Raw genomic sequence first — 22,751 nt, 5'->3', positions numbered from 1 at the left:
AGACATGCCTTCTTACTAGGTATTTACAGTTACTCCTGGTCCAAATGCAGTCTACCAGCCAGAAAGCACTTTTATCATAAGCAGGTTGCCTTATAACCCAATTAACACTACCTTTACCTAGTTTCCAGGGGAACAAAGCTAGGAGGTCAACCAAAGTCAAATTGTCAGGCAAAAATGGAAAAGGGTTTAATAACTCTTTACCCACAAATGTATACCTTAAAAAAGAGCAATTACCATAGTCTCTCCAAATAAGGAGGGAAAGGAATAAAGTGAGCGAAAAAAAACTTAAAAAGTTAGTTTTTTATCAATATACTTACCATCATCAGCTGCACCATCTGCTAGAAATATGTAGTAACTTGCATTTAGATCAAATCTATTCTTAACCCCAGGAAGGGTAATGTTTCTTCTGAAAGAACACTGCATAACACCATCCGCCAACCTCCAAGCCATATCCTCAAGAGGATCCTGCAAACACATACAATGGGTCTTCTCAGCACTTTCCAAAGATTTGCTAAAAATAAGATATGATCAAAATCCTGACCTGTTCCATTTCCTTTCCCTAAGTTCCCCTGTGCATGTTTTGTCTGCAGTGTCATTGTTTTCCCACTTCCTCTTTGAAGAGTACAAGAAACATATTCTCCCAGTTTATTTGTCTTTATCCCACTTGGCAAAGATAGTATTTTTACTACCTAGGCTAGAAACTTTGGCAGATGTACTAACTTCATCTGGCCACTAATATACAATCAACAACACTGAAGAAACACTTAGCAAGTAATACTCTAGTGGCCAAAATGCAACATGCAACTGGGGAGAAGTTCCAACCCCACGAGAAAGCTATGCAGAGAACATAACATGTCATTAGATGATAGCTACTGCTCCATCAGAGCTCATTTGCTTGTCAGTTGCCATGTGAAAATGACACTTCTCTACCAGAAATAGGCCATCTTTGGCACAGGTGCCTACAACGGGCACTTAAGACAATTGCCCAAGGCACTGAACCAGTACCTTCCATATGTGCGCCTCTTTCTCACCAATCAAGAAATTCTGTGTCACTTACACAAGCCTCTAAAAATCTGTCTGTAAGTTTTTGAAAAGGGGCTGATGCTTTGACCCTCTTAATAAACCATAAAATATTTTTTGTAAGATGCATTAAAAAAAGGATTTAAGTAACACAAGCAAGAATTCATCTTTTCCTCAAAGAGAAACTTTTCTTATGCTTTCTAAAGCATAGAAAAGGGGTACGGCATCTGTAGTTAATACTGTACTATATACTGGAAATTTGCTAAGAGAGTAGATTTCAGGTGCTCTTATCACAAAGAAAAAGTAACTATGTGAGGCAATGGATACATTTATTAGCTTGACTCTAGTAATCATTTCACTATGTAGAAGGATATCAAAACATCATGTTGTATACCTTAAATATATACAATTTACATATATATATGTTAAAAATAAAACACAGAAAGGCTTCTCCCAGATTATAATAAGAGAGGAACCCTGCTGCCAGGCCCCTGCTGCTAACTGCAGGTTTGGAAGCTATCTTGCAGCATAGCCATGTCACTGTCAGCACATAGCCAGAAGGTGGACCAGCCAGATGGAAATTCTCAGAATTTTCACACCTACCCTTGAGTCCATTACAGGGTGACTTCGCCCTGTCAGATGGGAAGGTTGTATGTGCACAGTCTGATCTTCAAGAATACACACATAAGCATCATCATCACCCTGAAAAACAATTGCAAATGAGAAAAAGTTCAAGTGAATTTAGTTTCTTTAAAAAAAAAAAGTCCCTGGGGCTTCCCTGGCGGTCCAGCGGTAAAGAATCCGGCTTCCAATGCAGGGGATGCGGGTTCAATCCCTCGTCAGGGAACTAAGATCTCACATGCCACAGGGCAACTAAGCCTGTGCGCCACAACTACTGAACTTGTGTGCCTCAACAAGAGAGCCTGCATGCCAGAGCCCACGTGCTCTGGAGCCCGCGTGCCACAACTAGAGAAAGAAAACCCTCATGCCATAACTAGAGAGAAGCCCACACGCTGCAACTAGAGAGAGGAGTCTTCGAGCCACAACGAGGACTCAACGCATCCAAAAAAAAAAAAAAAAGTCCGTAATGTTATCAAATAGTATTTGATGCTTTTAAAACATAATTTACTGACTCAATCTTAAAATGATACCGCAAATTCTAAAGAATTGGCTGTCTGATAAATTAATTAAAAATGATTGTTATCATGCAAAAGCAATACAATTTCAGTGTATTAAAACAGACATATAACATGGTTATATGCCCATAACCCATCACCAATTGAACACCGCTGTTAATGCTTTTGTATATATTCATCCAAACCTATTTGTATTTATAACCTATTTTTCACCCCAAATGGGAAAATATAAAGTTTTGTTACCTTTTTCACTGAACTTTTCATAAACATTGCTCTGGATATTTATTTGTAAGTAAATGTGTCCTACAGTTTTCATAACTGTAAGTGCACTGCGTTATATTGGATTCTGGGGGGTGACTTTTAAGATGTAAGATACTATAATCAAATATTGCTAATATTGTACACACTTAATAGATTTACTATTGCATATTGAGACCACAATATCTGAGCTCAAGGGGGCATTCTTTGTCAGTCTAATTCTTATCTATCCTTTAATCCCCAACATTCCTTAGCTCTAAAAATTAAATCTTATTTAAAGTGACTATCGGAGGGCAGACTGCATCTTTAAAGCACATTTAAGTCACAGTACAAAAGAATAATCTGGATTTTAAATTCTTGTGTATAGCTTTTGTTCTTTCATCTATTCTAAATTGCTCTTCATAAACTATCTAACAAGGTCTTTTATGTGCTTTAGTCACTAAACTCCTTAAACAAGATCCAAGACCAACCAGTTATGATTTAAATTTTGCTATGAATACCAATATGATATTCTAACATGTTCTAAATTTATTCTTAAAAGTTCCAGTTTTAACTCTCAAGTACATAACCTTAGCAAAGAAATTATTCCCTGTTACACATCTTATATTCAAATCAGAATTAGTGCAACTCAAGATAAGAAACTCGTAGTCGTCATAATTTAAACTGCTACATACTACAGCTCACAGACCAACTTCAGCCTGATGCCTGTTTTGGTACAGGCCACAGGCTGAGGATGGTGCTTACACATCTAAATGGTTTTTTTTTTAATTAAAAGAATAATATTTCATGACAAGTAAAAATATATTAAATCCAAATTTCAGTGTTTATAAATAAAGTTTTATTGGAATACAGCCACCAACTTATGGATAATCTACAGCTGCTTTAGCGCTATCACACCAGAACTGAGTAGCTGCAACAGAGACCATATGGCCCACAAATTCCGAAGTGGTTGCTATCTGGACCTCTGCAGAAAGAGTTGGCTGATCTCTGATTTAAACAAACAATGTGTGTTTTCTAGAATGTTTATCATCAATGAGGTATAGGAATTTTCTTGTTATTTAAAACAAAATTTAATAGAATGGTTGATTTTGAGGCAAACTGATGATGAGAAGTCAACTGAGTCATTAAGGCAGACCTCCCAAATACTGGAGAGGATGACGGGGATGGAGAAGAGGTAACTCTCCATTCTCACTACTCTACAATGAGGGTGAGAGAAGGTGCTACGACAACCTTAGGCTCCAGGCAGCTGTAGAAACCCCAGATTTGGAGCATGGAAGGACACACATGAGGAGCTTCAACCAAATCCCTGAATTGGACAGAACCTCTTACCCTCGTTTGTTCCTCTCATTCCAGCATTTAGAATGCACTCTATGAGAAAATATCATGTGGAGGAAATAAAGATGACAACATAGTTCTTACAATCAAAGAGTATGTTTTAAGAGAGGAGACAGTTAAAATAGTACATGAAATATGATAAAACAGAGATTTAAACACAGTGCTATGGAAAGACAAATTAGGTAGGGCCAAAAGATTGAAAAGGCTTATCAGAAAAGATAGCATTAACTAGGCCTTAGAGAATAAAAAATATATGTGGATAAGGTAGAGCTGTGATTAAGGGAAACGTTTTTCAAACTGAGGAACTTCTAGAACCAAAGATACAGAAATATAAAAAATATAGGGAAACTTTAGGAAACAGGTAGTTTTGTGAGCTAAAACATATACAGGGTAAGGCCAGAAATGGACTTTGAAGAGTTTTGAAACTATGCTAAAGAAAAAAACATTTTCCTATAACTACTAAAGGTTCACCTTAACTACTAAAGGCTTTTGGGGCTAGGACTGAGATTACCTCAAATGTAGTAAAAAACCACATTAACCTGAGTCTATTGTAAAAATTGTAGGACATTCTACAAAACAACTGGCCTAAAAGAAAAAAGGTAGGGTAACCATTCTAAAGTAAAGGAGATTAAAGAGATAATAAAATGCATTGAGTGGTAACTGATTAGTCCGTATCAGAAATTTTAAAAATATACATATGACTTTACTGGGATAATTGGGGAAATTTGAATATAGGCTCTATTGCATAAAATTATTATATTATATATTGTGATAGTGATCTTATAGATAATTGTAGGAGAATATCCTTCTTAGGAAACACATGCTGCAAACTAGACTTAAAATGTCATGATATCTGCAACTTAATTTTCAAATAGTTCAGGGGAAAACAATGTGTGTTAATATACAGAGAATAAGTCAATCTACACATACACACACGGAGAGAGAGAGAGGGAGAGAGAGAGAGAAAAAACAACAAATGTAGGTGAAGGGCTTACTGGTGTTCATTGTACTAGTCTCTCAACTTTCATGAATGTTTAAAGCTTTTCAGAACAAAAAGTTGGGGTGGGTGAGAGAAAAAAGCACCTGAAAGGTAAATAAAAAAGAAGAATCTAAATCACAAACGAAGTTTCCTTGAACACCAGAGAAGATGGTGGCAGCAATGAATGAGATAGTCCATAAATAGCCCCAGACAGTGTCTGAAAAGAAGCAAGAAATCGATAATAGTAGTTGCTTTTTTACTATTGTTGTTGATCATCAAGAATGGGAAACACAAAAGGACAGCAGGAGGGTAGATAATAAATTCAGTTTTACAGATGATGGTCTGTGTTGTCCAGAGCACTCAGCTGGAAGAGACCACCCAGCAGCTGGAAATTCCAATCTGGACACACACAAGAGAGGTCAGGACTGGGAACGTTCTGGAATTTGAGTGTTGAGAAATTATGTATAGAATAAGACAACACTGGGCAGGGGAAGGCAGAGAACGGAAGCTAATATAGTGTATATACTTGAATACTCTATCTCATATAGCAAAATATCTGAGATGAGGAAGAGGTGTATACTTTGAATTTCAGTTAAAATTCAGATATTAGCAAGTCACTGTTAGCAAAAATATGGATAGTTGTACTTTCACCAATTTTAGTGATGAGGTCTAATACCAAAACAACTGCTATCATTAATTTATAAACCAAATTGAAAAAGGTATAATTTAGGTTATCTAGTCAGTATTCAGAACATCAAATACCTTCAGTATTTAAATTTACATTACATACTGATAAGAAATAGCAGGTCATAAAAATATCCAAAAAATTTTAAAACAATCAAAAATAGAAACAACCACTTTTGGGCTTCCCTGGTGGCACAGTGGTTGAGAGTCTGCCTGCCAATGCAGGGGACACAGGTTCGAGCCCTGGTCTGGGAAGATCCCATATGCCACGGAGCGACTAAGTCCGTGAGCCACAATTACTGAGCCTGCGCGTCTGGAGCCCGTGCTCTGCAACAAGAGAGGCCGCGATAGTGAGAGGCCCGCGCACCGCGATGAAGAGTGGCCCCCGCTTGCCGCAACTAGAGAAAGCCCTCGCACAGAAACGAAGACCCAACACAGCCATAAATAATAAATAAATAAATTTAAAAAAAATAGAAACAACCACTTTAAAAATATTTTTGACGATGATTTATTTTCCCCCCAATTTAGGCAAACAGGCGTACAGATGATTTTAATCATCAAATAGGCTTTCTCTGTAAATCAACTGCACCTGCATAATTAAGCCTTTTTCATAAACATTGTTGATGAGTACGATACTAGAAACATAAGATTTCTAAGTAAGATAAATATATCTTGAATTAGACATAAAGGTTTTTGTGTCATCTATGCCTACAACTTAGAAATAACTGGTCTACTTGTAGGCTCCTCATCACAACACTCACTGCAACAATACTGTCTTTTTCTTTTCCTCTGGCTGACGGATTTTATGTGACCAGAAAAGGAAATGTGTTAGTATACTTTTGCATGAAGTTTGGCTACAAAGTGACTAGAATATTTTTAATGAAGTGACTAGAACACATATCTAAATGTGTACCTTACCTTAGACATGCACCTTAATGAAGCTACACACTTACTCCAACAAGGCTACCATTGTTAACCCTTGTTGGATTCATCTTCAGAGTTTCCTTCAGAGCCAGTTCCATTCACACAACAACAAGCCACCAACTTTCCTTATTGCTTTACAGTCACATTTTATTTTTAACCCAGCCCCCTTATGCACCTTAGGCATAAGGTTCATTTTTGCCAGAATTGAGAATACCCAAAAGGATATGCTGTAGGTCTAATGGTAATTACAAAAGGGAAATGGGCAAAATGTTTTGAACAATTGCAACATCATTTGAACAAGTATAAAATTTCCCATAAAAGCAACTTTAAAAAGGAAAGAGTCATAATTTATATGTTCTTTTTAGAAGCCGATGACATGTCTTCTATCTCATAGGTTTAAGGTATACCCTTTATTGAATGAAAAAAGATAATGAGTGCATTCTGGAACTATACAGTAAAATATACAGGTCATATCGTATATTGCAATGACATCCCCCTAAAAAAGTTACACCTGGCTTCCTGTAATATTTGCAGCCAGCGTAACAAGGATCACCGTGATTAGAGTGCGCTTTGAAGGAAAATATTTGTTCTTCTATCATAGATTCTCAGAGTTCCTTTTCTCTTTTTTTGAAATAATGATTTCCTTAAAAAGTGATGTTAAGTTTAAAACCTGACAGGAAGAAAACTCTCAAGAAAAGATGCCTTGCATTTGTTAATGTGGAAGTAAAAAGCCTTCTCCATTTGTAGCCCTCCCCCTCTACAGCCAGCTCTGCTGGAACAGGACTGACACATGTCCTGGCCTTTATACCCTTCTTCCCTCTCCCTGGGAAATCAGAATGCTAATGCAGAACTCTGCTCTTCCACACCACACCACAAGGCTGTCACCTACAGAATCTTTTAATCCATTCAGCACTACCCAAGGAGAGGGAGAATCAGGTGAAAATAAATGCTGCCTTCTGTAGACCTGGTAAAGAACCCATTTATGCCTGGACATGCCAGGTTTAATTTTCTGTTTGGGAAATGTGCCGATGACGGGGGGCAAGAAGAGCAGCAACCCATGCTGTAGTTGCTGGAGAAAACTAGGAGTTGAAAAGCATCACAAACAACATGAGATTTTATGCAGAGCAACTTTTTCTTAACTGCACTTCCTGTTTATCACAGAGATAGACAGACAGAGGTAGACAGATAAAGTGGCAAATCCACTGGAAATACAACTAACTTTCCTAATGTCCTAACTTTCCTCAGGACAGCCTTGTTCTTAGAGGTATGTAATTGCCCAACTCAAAGCTGCTTAACTTAGAATCTAAGTTAGTTTCTCTGCCCTCCCTTCCCATTCCTCCCTTAAGTATGATAATTTGACTCTGGAACAAACAGCTAAACTGCTATGGATGAGAGCTCACCCCAGTGACTCTCCTTTCATTACCACTTATGTAAGTGAGAGGTACAAACCATCCATCGGTCGTGAGAAAATGCAAAGGATAAATAGCCTTTACTGGGACCGCTCATTTCAACCATCACTGACTTGGCATCTCGTGTGAAGGATAAGAAGACACAGGCAAGCTCCTTCTCTGGGTCACAGTTCAAAGGACTCCTAATACAGAACTTCTTGTTCCCACAATCTGAAGCATTGAACTAGAAAAATGACAGGGGGAAAAAAGTCAATTATCAAACAGGCAGTTCATTTCCAATGACAGAAGAGCTACTACTTTGAAGTATGGGTTTTAATAAGAATACGTTTTCATAATAAGGATTCAAACAAGGGAACAAAGACACATCCCAAATTAGAAATTATCAAAGCAGTAGTTAGGTTGTGAACTTTTAAACTTAATTAATTTTAATTAAACTTTAGAAGACACAACATTAATTGGACTGTAATTATGCATGAGTATTAAAATCCCTTTAATACACAAAATACTTCATGTTAATTATGTTCTGGAGCAAAGTTTCTGGTAAATTTTGAGAATTTCTTAGGGAATATTTAAGTCCACATTGACATTCTTGCCTAAAGGGTATCCTCTAGTTTTCAGAGATGGAATTTTTAAAAGCAAACAAACAAACCCTTAGCAAGTTTTATATTTAGATCCCGGACTCTGCTTCTAGAATTCAGGTTCAAATTTGACATTAAGATAATGTAAGAAAAAATGGTTACTCCTATATATACCACCGCTCCAAATAATAGTAAGAACAATTTAGTGGGGGAGAAACAAAAATAATCTACAATGATTTAATTCAGAGCTTCTTGGTGTGGCAAATAAGAAAGAGTATTGAAAAATGTCAGCTCTACAATCTGACAGGGCAAACAGGCAGTTATCTTGTGTTAGAATGAGCTGTGACACGACATTTCAGAAGAGAGCTAAACATTACTTTAAGTAACTAGATTTAATGGGAACTGTACAGAAAAACTCTCATTTCTTCTTCCACTCTACCAATACTTCTGGCCACCAAGTGGGTGCAGCTATTTCCCACACTAAGCAATTCTGCAATTCTTTGGAGACATCCAGCTGTGTGTCCTACAATTCAATTCTGTTCTGACACTGTCTACCTGAAGTTAGTGTCAGATCCCACAAGTGAAGGGCTCAGTCCCACAGGACTGCACCCACTTCAGATACCAATCACAAGCCCCAGGTTGTCACCTGTACTTCTGAATGGTCGGCCATATATTGGAGGTTTCCAGCACCTAATCCTCAAGTTGGATAATTTACTAAGATGGCTCACAGAACTCAGGAAAATAGTTTACTTAGTAGATTACCAGTTTATTATGTTGATAAAAAGATAACAACCCAGGAACAGCCAGATGGAAGAGATGCGTAAAGCAAGGTATGTAGGAAGGGGCACAGAACTTCTGAGTCACCACCTTCCCAGCACCTCCACGTGGTCAGGACCCAGGAGCTCTCTGAAACCCATATTTCTGGAATCTTTATGGAGGCTCCATCACGTGGACATGATGGATTTTTAGCTCAATCAGCCTCTCTCCTTTTTCTGGAGAATGGGGGGAGGGGGCCTGAAAGCTGCAAGCTTCTAATCATGGCTTGGTCTTTTTGGTGACCAGCCCCCATACAGGAGCCCACCAAGAGTCACCTCATTAGAACAAAAGATGCTCCCATCATCCAGGAAATTCCAAGGGATTTAGCAGCTCTGTATCAGGAACTGGGGTCAAGGTCAAATATTAACAGAAACCAGGCAGAGGCTGTTTTATTTTTTTCCTTATTATTTCACAGGGACTTAAAGAGAAATCCTAGTAGAGTGGAGAGAACAAGCCACGAGGAGCTAGGAACCATGGGTTTTGATCTCTGCTCTCCCCTTTACTCCATCACGTTTGCTAAAGAACCTATTCTCTCAGGGTCTCTTTACCTAACTATGCAGCAGTGACCCTGAGGTCTCTCCTAGTTCTCTACAAATGCCATCATCCTGTGACTCTGAATGAACCTCTCTATAATTAGAGATTATAAACTTGGTGCAGAGATACAATCAAAAGCTCCAACAAGCGCTAAAGCCTTTCATATGAATTTATGGAAAGATAATAATCCTGTCAACAGATTCCTACTGGGAAGCTCAGGTCCAAACTGACTGTGGACTCCCCTAAAGCAGCCTTTAAATAAATAAACATTAACACTAAATAAACTGAGAACTAGCGCAAATAATAGATCGAATTGTTTGGTCAAACCAAAGTTCATAATAATGTAATCAAATGGCTCATCATATACTGCATAATGTAGAAAAGAAGGAAAACAAAATGAGACACTGTATAGGAGCGCAAGAGCTTTATTTAGTATGAGGAAAAAAAGAGTTATAAAAAGACAAGAAAGGGAAGGAAGAGAAAAAAATGAACTAATATTTACTGAATATCTATTAAGTACAAAGCCCTTAGAAACCTTATATTCATTCCAATGTTTAGTTCTCATAGTAATACTATGTAAGAGCTAGATATTATTTCTCATTTTACAGGTGAAGAAACTGAGACTTTAGGAATTAAGTAATTTTTCCAAAGTCAAACAGAAATTAGACAAATCAGGATTCAGGCCCAAATTTGTTCTTGCAACTGTAATAACCTACTTTAAGACATTTTTCATTATATTTACTTCTGAATTGATAAGTACAATTTATCAGAATTGCTTTCAGTAAAACCTTTCTAATGTTTCTAATATGCATCACCCTTTCTAAGATATGTTTTTTAACGGTAATTCTTTTGAATCAGAGGGCTTAAATGGAGTTCTAGCTGATGAGCTTGCAAAAGAGTTTCTGTGGTTCAACACACAGAATTCCCCAGTACTCATTGGCCTTAATGAAATAAGATCGAAGAGTTATATCACCATGTCAAGATTCTCCTCCAAATCTTGTCTAAACTTAGCTTAAGCTTTAAGTTCCCTCTCCATGTGTGATATTTGGCTGTGTCTTTTTTTAAAAAAAAAAAAAAAAAAAGAATGGAAGAAAGCTGCTGCTTCAGATTTACTTTCAAATGAAAACATATCCACCACTAGTATAGACTACATGTGAATGTCATAACCACACTTTGAACATGCAGGGTCTTACACTCCTCTTATTCTAACCTATAAATCATAATGTTACAATGAAGACTTCCTCCTGATTTCCTGAAGGGAATTCAAAAACTTGCTACCACAACCCAGGACAGCTACTTCTCTACACACGTTCCTAAGCACAGAACCACAATTTCTAAGGAAGCTGTTCCTTTAGATTGCATTTGGTGAAACCATAAAAATGTTACTTACTGATTTGGTTAAATGGGAGACTGGAGGTAATGTTGGCATAGGTGCTATTGTAGCTTTAGGTGTTGTAAAAGGAAGGACGTTTGGTTGTGAAATTATAGGACCAGGAATCTTCACCCAGTAGATTTTGTACTTCTCAACAACTGTGGCTCTGAAATGCAGTACCAGCGAGAGTGAGATTAGACAGAACCATGATTGTGGCCCATCATAATCAAATCGAAAAAAAAAAGTAATGAACTAGGGACATACCACTTAATACAGGTATACCTTGGAGATAGTGCAGGTTCGGTTCCAGACCACCACAATAAAGCGAATATCACAATAAAGTGAGTAACAGAACTTGGGGGTTTCCCAGTGCATATAAAAGTTATGTTTACACTATACTGTAGTCTACTAAGTGTGCAATAGCACTATATCTAAAAAAAAAACAATGAATATACCTTAATTTTAAAATACCTTATTGCTAAAAACTACTAACAATCATCTGAGCCTTCAGCAAATTATAGTAGTAACATCAAAGATCACTGATCACAGATCACCATAACAAATATAATAATGATGAAAAAGTTTGAAATATTACAACAATTACCAAACTGTGGCACAGAGACACAAGGTGAGCAAAAGCTGTTGGAAAAATGGTGCCCATAGACCCACTCAGTGCAGGGTTGCCACAAATCAATTTGTAAAAAGACACAATACCTGTGAAGCCAAATAAAGCAAAGTACAATAAAACAAGGATGCCTGTAATACCTGACAGAATTTCGTGTGAGGAAAATCTCTAATGACTCTCTTCCACTTCATCACCAAATGAATTTTAGTTACTCTCTCTCTCTCTCTTCTCTTACTTGTCTGTTCTTTGGGCATATTCACAGCAACCAGGAATGTCAGACCCCGGGACTAAAGTGCACAGATTTCTACTCCTGACATTACAGAACATACTACTACCACACTTTTCATAGTGGTCATTCAAATTATTCCAAAAGCCATGTGTAACAGGCAGCTACAGCAAAAAGCTATATAGAGGCTGCATAAGAAACTATCAGTTCTTACTGGGGTCATATCCCCTTTCTCACATTCCACTCAACACACAGGTGCAAAGCTGCATTACTGTGTGCCGGTGACCTGTGCACAAAGTGAAGCAGAAAATAGAGACAGGCCAGGAGAGCAATTCTCCCTTTAAAATATATGTCTATAACACCACTCAGGAATCATTATATGGCTTTATGACACTCCATTTCCCCCTTGCATGTAAGATTAAGAGAGAAGTACTATTCTAATTCTACTGAATTTCATAATTCTGAGGAGCACACATGATCTTACTTTTTTGACAATCTAATCTGCAAGTTGTGACACTGCAAAAAAAAAAGTCATCCAAATTTCAGGACTGCTTTTTTTCATATTCTCATACTAGTACAGGAACAAATCTAAAAAAAAGTATTAGTCCATACACCATATAGACTCAAGTATTAATTGATGGCTCTTATTACTGTGAAGGCACTACAACACTTCATTCACTCAACAAATGTCTATTAAGTGTCTGTTAGGTCCTTGGTCCCATGCTAAGTGCTCAGTATATATGCTGAAAAAAAAAAACAAACAAAAAAGCAAAACAGCCACTTACATCAGTAAGGTGGTGTCATTACTACACCACACCTCTGCCATACAGGTGAATGTCCAATAGGTATAAAAAAAGATACAGACTATCATTATTTCAATTATACTAGTTACAGAGCTGTAAACTCTTCTACTCACAGAAACTTTATGTGATTTGGGGCACTGCTTGGAGCATTCCAATAGACTTTAATTTCTGTTTTTTTGGATGGACTTGTATGACTCACAGCTGATCCCTGAAATAAAATGGAAAAGAACTACCATTCAGACACTCAGTAGCTCAACATAGCTGGAACTACAGCCATTTTGCAAAGTAATTTATCATTGCATGACCTTGGCATTGTGGTAAAGACTATTTTATTTAGAACAGGGACTCAGGTGCTCAATAAATACAGGTTGATTGATTGACACCAAATTAGCAGCCGGCTCTATGAATAAACTAGAGTCAGCAGAAATTTAAGAACTGAAGAGAGTTATGAATACTGGGTGTGTTGATGCTATATAAAGCCTGCTCATTATTTCATTTATACTGTAAGTTTCTTTTTTTATTAATAGATGCAAACAGAATGCAGAAAATTCATCAAAAGAAAAAAATTCCTGCCTCCAAATATGCAATATTATATTTTAGTAATTCCTTTCTCTTGAACAATCTTGTTTCCCACATTCATTCACCTGGCAAATTCCTACTCATTCTTTGAGGTCTAGCTGAGATCATCTCCTCTCTCTCAATTCCCTCCAGCCTGTGTGTGGCACCTCTGCTATGCTTCTCACCCACCCTGTGTAGGGTTCTAATCTAAATCATCATACTATTCCACTTATGTGTCTGTCCTATAGCCATACATTCTACTTATTGCCATATAGCATATGTCCATATGCTTTACTTATGTGTAAGGCTATGAGCTCTTCAAAGAACAAGTCCTGTTCATCACCATATCCCATGCAGGAAAGTTCCTGGTATAATAAATGTTCATTAAATTAATTAATTACAAAAATTAGACCTCTGTTCCACTCTAGAACTCTATCTTCAATATCAACATCCTTCGAAATTCAATATAGTAAGAGTCAATACTATATAAAATATCAAAAGCCATAAACTCTTCAAGCTACAACCCTACCTTTTCTAGGATGTTGTATAAAAATATGTTGCCAGTAGAAAAATTAGGGGGAAAGTTTGATCAATATGAATGTACTCAGATGTCTGCAATGCATGGGTAATGTCATTTGTTTATCTTGCAAACACCATCTTGTAGTGAAAAGACCCATGGAAACTGACAGAAATCAGTTTCAAACTAAACACAAACCTGTATATCTTCACAGGTCAGAAGCTGTGACACCTGACTGTCAATCAATGTGAAGGAGCCAATAGGAGGGCCACTCAAATTCTCAGCATCACGTGCTTCTAAGAGAAAGCCTTTAAATGGTGGCCCTGACAAAGTAACTGAGAAACAAACAAAAAGATAAGTTAAAAGTTTAGCAACATCCCCCCAAAAAAACTGTTTAAAGGAGGCACGTCATCAAATCGGGTGTATATATAGAAAGCTACTCTAGGAGAGAAAACAGTAGAAATCATCCTATAGTCAAAGAAATTCTAAACCGTGTTCCACAGGACATTATTCCATGAGATGTAATAGCCATTCCACAGGGAAGAAAAGGTAGGTTATGGTCAGAGTGTGGTCCATGGGGCCAAAGTAGTTTGAAAAATGCTGGTTGAAAGTAAATACTTCTGCCTTTACTGCAAACGTCTCAGGCCCTTTAACATTCTTCTGTGCAGTATGAAACTCTAAGAAATATATATAACAGAGTGTTCCAAATTTATTTTTCCATATATCCTTTTTGCTAGAGCGTATCTATTAATATTCTGCACTTCTAAAGTTGCAGAAAATAGAATTTGTAAAATGCTGTTATAGATACATTCTTAATAGACTATTAAGTTTCAGCCTACCTTTTGCCAGAATTAAGGAAACACAAGAGATTATACTATGTCAAGAAGGATACGGGTTTAACATCTTAACCCAGATAAAATAAGCTTTATTTTATGTATTTCTATTGAGTAAATAGTACTGTTAATGAAGATATATTAAATAATGACAAAAACATATTTTAAAACCTATTCTGGGGAATTTCCTGGCAGTCCAGTGGTTAGACTTGGTGCTTTCACTGCCAGGGCCAGGTTCATCGCTGGTCGGGGAACTAAGACCCCGCAGGCCGTGTGGTGTGTCCAAAAAAAAAAAACACCTATTCTGAATGGGTAGTAAATATACTACTTAAGTAATATAGTCATCTGTAGTAGTTAAACACAAAAATGAGAAGTATAAGATCATGGTATCTTATAAAAGCAGATGAACAGATTAAATGAAACTGTATAAATCCAACAGTAATAAAGATTCAATATACAGTAAAAAAGTGAAATTCAAAATGTAAATAGTTAATACCAGCACAGTACCTTTGATCTGATCTCCTGGCCTGAATGTCATCTGACTCACTGAGATGTGGCAAGCAGGATCAGACTGTGGAGTTTGACCATGCTTAGGAATCATTCCACGGCATGACTTCGTTACCTTTCCATTGGGATAATTAGCCACAGAACTAACGAGCAACAGAAGTATGAAGGCACCAAGGGTGAATCCAGGAACTGCCATCTCAAAAAGAAGATTAAAAGCACATTATTTTCAAAAGTAATTAAAATATAAATGCTTTCACATCACAGGATAGTAAGTTCTAGACAACTATTTACTTCCAATAGTCAGTTAACCACATTCTCAAAAGTATGTACTATAAAGAATGTGATATGTGGGGGCTTCCCTGGTGGCGCAGTGGTTGAGAATCTGCCTGCTAATGCAGGGGACACGGGTTCGAGCCCTGGTCTGGGAAGATCCCACATGCCGAGGAGTGACTAGGCCCGTGAGCCACAATGCTGAGCCTGCGCGTCTGGAGCCTGTGCTCCGCAACAAGAGAGGCCGCGATAGTGAGAGGCCCGCGCACCGCGATGAAGAGTGGCCCCCACTCGCCGCAACTGGAGAAAGCCCTTGCACAGAAATGAAGACCCAACACAGCCATAAATAAATAAATTAATTAATTTAAAAAAAAAAAATAAAGCAAATAATTAAAAAAAAAAATGTGATATGTGAAGTTTGCCCTGGATTTGAATCTCAGCTCTACCAATTACCAACTGTGAAACTTTAAGCAAGTCACTTAAGTCTCATTCCTTACCTGAAAAATAAGGAAACAGAAAACCCTCCTTTCAAAACTGTTTTAATAAAATTTAGATACAGCCAAAAGTCTGACAAGGAAGATAATAAATGTTAGCTTTCATTAGCATGATTGGGAAATAATAAAATAATCCAATAAAAGCAAAAGGTTTTGCTCCACTTCATCCTAGAAAACTTAAAGAACAAATAAGAAATGTTTCTTCTGGATTTAAATATCATCACCTGAATAAATCTCTGATATGATTTCTCCCAACTTCCCATTAAACTAGTCATGGTGACAATTTAATTTGCAACACTGAAAACTGAGGCTAACAACCAATTGCAAGAGACAGTATTTCTATTACCTATAGCCCAAATACTTCTGAATTAAGAAACATGACTGTTAACCCAGGCAATTTTCTTCTCTCATCCAGTTTATCTGCCTCTTACCATCTGCCTAACAGAAAACCAGTCCCACCCTTGTCTAGCTCACTTTGTGTATATATGCAGAACCTGCAAATCATAGTATTTAACAAGGCTAGAGGTAGATGGGCAGGGACATGTTATATGGCAGTAAAGTCCACACGGTGAACAGGCTGCAGACGGGAAGAGCTCAAGAGGCAGTTCATTCTCCACAGAAATGGGAGTTTTCTATACATGGTCATAGACAAAAATAAAAGCACCCTTAGAATCACTAGAACAAATTATCCTTTTATAGTCATGTAAATTATAAACCCCACATTGGACCAGAGCTAAACTATAGAAATTCCTGCTAGACACCAGCAATTGTGCTGGAGCTATACTCTTTAACCAGCCCTGCACATTACACCAGTAGCTACCAAGTAGATAGCTTTGGGTCCAAATCTATACCCCTATCTTTTATCAAACATTGATGCTAGATAGAATTCTTCTCATTTAAAGATAAGCAAAAGGAACAAATGAACCAATCAAGAGCTTCTGAAAAATTCTATATCATAAGAGCAGCACAAGATTTCTCTGTAGACTCAGAGGAAAAGCATAACCCTGAAAATAGTTAATTACTATAGGAAACAATATTTAAGAAAATAACTGCTAAAGAATGGAGCAATAGAAAATCTTCTGTTCGAACATGGCTATCAGGTCCTTTCGTTAGGGCCAGACCTGATTTTAGGACCATACAAGGTTTACTGGAGAGGATCAAGGTCATTATTTTAACCATGTGACCTTGGCCAAGTTATTATGAAAATTAAATGCAGAAATGTGCCTCACTTAAAGAATGGTACAGTGGGAAGTGTTAGTTTGGTTTAACAAATACTTATTTGGCACTGACTTCCCGCCAGGTGAAAGTGGAAACAAGACTTTATTTCTAGTCTCTGCTATGCGTTAAGTAGCTGAATAACATCAATCAGGTCACTTAATCTCTGTCTCAGTTTCTTCATTTGCAAAATATAACAGATGAACTGGAATAAATTCAGGGCAATACTAACATTATGATTTTAGGATAAAGCAAAGTGGAAAAGCATACTGGGAATTATTAGAGCATGAAGTATAAGATGGGAAAGGGAAGTGAAAAAGACACCACTACCTGTCATTCATTAGAAAAATATAACAAACAAGGTCAGCGAGAGAAGTAGACAACAGCAATTTCTTTATCCTTAGTCAGATACCGACCACTCAAGGTAAAGTTCTATTTTCATAACAATGGCCAATGATGGTTTCCCAGTTAATGATTTAAGGAAGCTTTTTCAAATGAATACATTAATTCACTAGGCAATCTATGCCAACAGATTGCATAGTTATGAAAAGGAATAAAGAGTTATACGTGGAAACATTTAAGCTAAAATTATGGAATGTGGATAATGAGCTATTATATTACGAGATCATTCTTCAAGCACTGGAAAAACTCCCACCAATTTTGTATGATTTTTACAGGTTTTTAATATTCACATTCTACCATGAGTGTAATATAGAGAAATAAAAGAAAAGATATCATAACTTGCATTTTGTCATCCTAGGACAAAGACAGACCTATTAGTTTAAAAGGTTAAAAGAGAGGTTATCCTGATTCTCTAACTGAAATATTACCAAACCTCATGAGATTTATACAGTTTTCTTTCTTGCCTGAAAGACAGGCACTTAGTAAAAAGGTATAACGACTGCCTTTACCATGCTCTACATACATCTCACACGAAGATAAAACTTCAAAACGAGTGTATTCTTTATTATCTGAATACCAAATTCTTGTACTTGGATGAATATGTAGTTATTATTGTCATTGTGAACTACAGACATTAACAGGACAATATATTTATTACAACAAAGTAAAATTCAGATAAAATTAGAAGAATCCAATTGAAAAATTTTTAGATGTAAGAAAAAGGATTATGTGTTAATTAAGGATTTTTTAAATAAATTGGTCATTAAATGTCTTTTTATTGTACGACTCCAAGGACATGTAAGAAAAAAGAAATATGGAGGAAAGCACATCTTTTAAAACCATGTCAGATGATTAAGCTAGCAAATAACTAATCGAGTCTAGTTATACTGCATTCAAGCTCTAGCTTTTATTACCAGTCATTTGTTTTTTGTTTTTTTGTGTTTTTTTTTATTTATGGCTGTGTTGGGTCTTTGCTTCTGTGCGAGGGCTCTCCCCAGTTGTGGCAAGCGGGGGCCACTCTTCATCGTGGTGCACGGGCCTCTCACTATCGCCACCTCTCTTGTTGCAGAGTACAGGCTCCAGACGCGCAGGCTCAGTAATTGTGGCTCACGGGCCCAGCCGCTCCGCGGCACGCGGGATCCTCCCAGACCAGGGTTCGAACCCATGTCCCCTGCATCGGCAGGCAGACTCTCAACCATTGCACCACCAGGGAAGCCCCAGTCATTTGTTTTAAATGAAGGCATCAAAGGAGTTCAAAAGTTAACATACACACAAAAAATTATGGGAACTCGCCAGTAACACCCACTCTACATCATCCAAGAAATGAGTGTAAGCACCGAGAGTCTTAATTAATGCACAGGTGTGAGGTAACAAGGTTCTCTCAATTACGAAAAGCTACAAAAAAGCAAAAACTAAACCAAAAGAGTTTACTAAAAATTATCTAAATAATTTGGAAAAGGATATTTTTTGCTATATGCTGTGGGGTTTTTTAATTTTTTTACCATACCCAAAGTAAGAAATGTTTTTACACTATGACCCTACAAACATTTCAAGAGATACTATTTACCTTTACCACATATGATAAACTCATATATTTTCTATTCTTGTCTTTTTTTTATGCTGGTTACATACTACTGAATTGTTATTTCATAACCTACCAATGAATCTTAACCTGCAGTTTGAAAACATAACTTTATGGCATATACAGACCATTAAAGTTCAGTCATGAATCAAGTTCTAATTTAGGAGTATCAGGGATTTCAGTAAAAAAAGGAGAGTTCTCAGAACTATAGAAGAAACAAATAAACCAAGCCACAAGGAGGATTTTAGAGATGGAGATGGACTTATGGAAAATGTCTTATTCTATATTATTTCATTTGCGAACCTGAACAAAATCTGTAAAAATGGCAAACAAATTAGCTTTCTCACAGTGACCTTTTATATTAAAAAAAAAATTAATCAATAGTCAATCTGAGAAAGAAATGCAAAAATTTTTTGAGCCAAGCTGAGGATTACAATCCAGAAGACAGTCTCTCAGAGCGCACTGAGAACTGTTCCAAAGGGGTAAAGGGGAAGGCCAATATTATGTGATTTTTAGAGAGGGGGGTACATGCAATCAAGTACACATCTTGGTAGAAGGTTACTATTATTCACAAGGAGGAGATATCTTAGTGAATGGTTTTAGTGCTTTTCTAAGTATGGGAAGATGCAAGAAACTGGGTTCATAAAATTTTCTCCTGAAATTATCTAATTATCTGAAGGCCTGTTCTTCCAGTTTTCCCAAAGCACAGAGTGCCTCATCCTGATCTTCACCGTGAACTCCTTTGAGGGTGTACCGTAGGTCAGCGACTGCAGTGGCTGATGACTTGATTCTTGTAAAAGTGAATGTTGGGTAACATTCTTTACAATCCCTTCCCTTTCAGTCTTAATTTCGACCAAGGTTTGGTAGGCATTTTGGGACCAATTTGTCCCATGGCAGTAAAAATGCTCATTCCCAGGTCAGCAAGGATTTTGTTGATAGGCCACTCAATATGCTATTATTGAACTAGGCCCAGTTAACAGTAGCCAAAAGTCTCCATACCACCTGTCTTACTAGTCTGTTATGGTCCAGGAAATGGTTCCCTCTTGTTGCTTCTTCCCACAACTAGAGTTACACTATTACAATCATTGATCTTATATTATTATATATTTGCTCAATCGTTTCAGGTTTCCTAATCATCACTAAATTTATCTGAGGTTCAGCCACTCGTTGGTAATGCAAGAAACAATAATCGTGTAAAATAGGCAGAATACAAATAATACAGCTAGTAACATTAATAAGGTCATAAGTAAGTATTTAAGCTAAGAGCTTCCATTAGGTGGAGCCCAGTATCTCCCCAGGTCATCTGACCAGTTTGTTTTACACCAATCACTATCTTTAAGGGAAATAATATATTGGCTTCATACATAAAGTTCACCAAAGATGTCTGCATGTACAAGGTGAGTGTTGGGTAATCAACCCCTTACTGGATTGAGAAAGGAATGCTATTTTTCAAGGAGTTACATGACTGGTGCCAGAAGAAAAAATCGATCTTTATGGTTGAGCAGGTATTTCCGCCTTTGGGGAAGTCTGGTTAACCCATAATACAGATGCATAGTGCACACTAGAGGGGAGGGAGGTGGCCAAAGGGGCAGAGAAAAAACATTATGTTTAAATTTTTCTTGTCTTGCCTTAAAATGTGAATATTTATTTCATCATAACATAATATACAAACACTGCAATCCCTAAAGCACTTGAATGCTCCATTCAAAATTTCCATCAAGTACATACTACAAACAATGTATAAAGTAAATAACTACTACTTATTCAATATTGTTTTTATTTTATTTTATTACTAAAATTGCAATGGCATTATATTCTTTTACTTTGCTATAAGTATAAAATTTTCAATTAACTTATGAGTTAAACATGCTTTTGTTTCTGGGCTTTTGGCCTAGAGACAGAACCACCATTTATATATTGCTTCCATTAAAAAATAGAATTGAAATTCCAAGCTGAATTAAAAGTTTATTTTGGGACACAGCACATGTGTAATTTCAGCATTTCATCTAGGATCTGGGGCAAACCTGGTAGGCCTGTGACCAAAACCTAGAGGGAGTGGGGTTAGAGGTACAAATAGGTGTTCACTTGTACAGTGGCAGAATTAGGCAGAAAGTTTTAGAAAAGTAGGTAGAACCAGAGAAGGATAAGGAGGTTGATAAAATCAGAAAAGTTAAGACTAAGCACAAGAGATATACAGAAAGCAATGAAATTTCTATAACAATAAGAAAGGAAAGGATTACAGTTTTACTACGGGGGGGAAGAAAGGGGCCACAGTGTGAATAAGAAGAAAAAGAAACAGACATTTGGTGAGAAACTGGTAGATAGTACATCTAATGTAATCCTTACAACAAGCAGATATTATCATCATTTTAGAGATGAAGAAACTGATACCAGGGAGTGTACCTGAAACCGTGTACACTTTTAGGACTAGAACCTAAATCTAACTCCAACATTCTCATTCTCTTCACTCCACATCATTGCTCTCTCCTTGGAGACAGAAGGATGTGGAAAGTAAACAGGTACAGCAAGGATCTAAATTTCACAGTGAACAATGTGAGTGGGGGCATGCTGTGACAAACGTGAAATCTAAATTAGCCTACTTAATTCAGAATGTCAAGTACACTCTATGAGTCTGAGAAGGAAGGTAGAGACCTCATTCATAGAACTAAAGCTCCTGAAAGAATGGATATAAAAACAAGTAGTACAATGCCTAAAAACACTAAGTTGCCAATAAATGGTAATTGCCATTATTTATAATCACTAGCAACTTTCTGCATCACCAGTATGTGCTAATTTCTTCTGAACACTATTGTGGTTAAACAACTGAGGTTTCCATATATTTCTTTCATCTGCATTTAACTTGTTCAAGCCTTCTGAAATATTTCAGAAAATTTGCTCCCCTTCTTTCCAGCAATTTAACTTTACATTCATAGAAAATTTCCACATCAAGAGTTAAATTGACTTTGATAGCTGAATCTCAAATTATAGGGAAATTGAAAAACAGGTCAAGTATTTCCACTTCCCCAGATAAAAATGTTTCAGACTCCATTTTCACAGCAGGAAGTACAGAGAAAAATGATTTTTTAAATTAACAATTGGAGTTATGACATTTTCAGTAAAGATTCTAAAAAACATAGAGCATAAAAAATGGCACAATGAGATCTGTCAGGTCTGACAACCTAAAATGGTTGAAAAGAATTCTGAAAAGAATTTAGAGTTTAAGTAAAAGGAAAGGTAGAGGAAACCACTGAAGAAAAAGGAATTGGGAGCTCTCTGATATAATTCTGATTCCTCTAATCACAGCATCATCAGAAAGCAACTTTTCCACTTTCTTTATTCATTCTCTGGAAAAATGATTGGAAGCAAATATCTTATTACACACAGAGCTTTCATCTGGATCATTCCACATGGCCCTCACAGTAGTCCTGTCCTAAAAACAATATTAGGTGCTAAGTGGAATGGTCCCTTCTCTAAAGACACAAAGCTAATAGATGAAACAAAAGCAAATACCATTAATCTATCATTTAAATGATGTTACTATTTATTGAATGCCTGTTCTATTCTAGTCAACATAGTAGGTGCTTCACACGTATGAACTCTAATCCCTGGAAAAAACAAAAACATTTTTTTGTTGCATGGAAATTGAAGCTCACAGAGGTTATTTAAAAAAAAAA

The 22,751-nt window shown here is 36.8% G+C and overlaps 1 protein-coding gene across 7 annotated transcripts in view; it reads right to left on the bottom strand.

The window, feature by feature from the left end:
* FRRS1 (ferric chelate reductase 1) overlaps nt 1-22,751 on the bottom strand; it is a 99,107-nt gene that overhangs the window by 21,136 nt on the left and 55,220 nt on the right. For all 7 annotated transcript variants that reach the window (XM_082452146.1, XM_082452147.1, XM_082452144.1 and 4 more), the window contains 7 exons: nt 15,115-15,310; nt 13,973-14,109; nt 12,813-12,907; nt 11,064-11,211; nt 7,786-7,968; nt 1,624-1,722; nt 318-465 (listed from right to left, as the gene is read on the bottom strand). In XM_082452146.1, the coding sequence (XP_082308272.1) occupies nt 318-465; nt 1,624-1,722; nt 7,786-7,968; nt 11,064-11,211; nt 12,813-12,907; nt 13,973-14,109; nt 15,115-15,310 (1,006 nt within the window). The remainder of the gene's footprint in view (nt 1-317; nt 466-1,623; nt 1,723-7,785; nt 7,969-11,063; nt 11,212-12,812; nt 12,908-13,972; nt 14,110-15,114; nt 15,311-22,751) is intronic.

This window comes from Balaenoptera physalus (assembly GCF_965194825.1).
Source record: "Balaenoptera physalus genome assembly, chromosome: 1".
NCBI lineage: Eukaryota > Metazoa > Chordata > Mammalia > Artiodactyla > Balaenopteridae > Balaenoptera > Balaenoptera physalus.
This window is presented reverse-complemented; position numbering and strand designations above follow the sequence as displayed.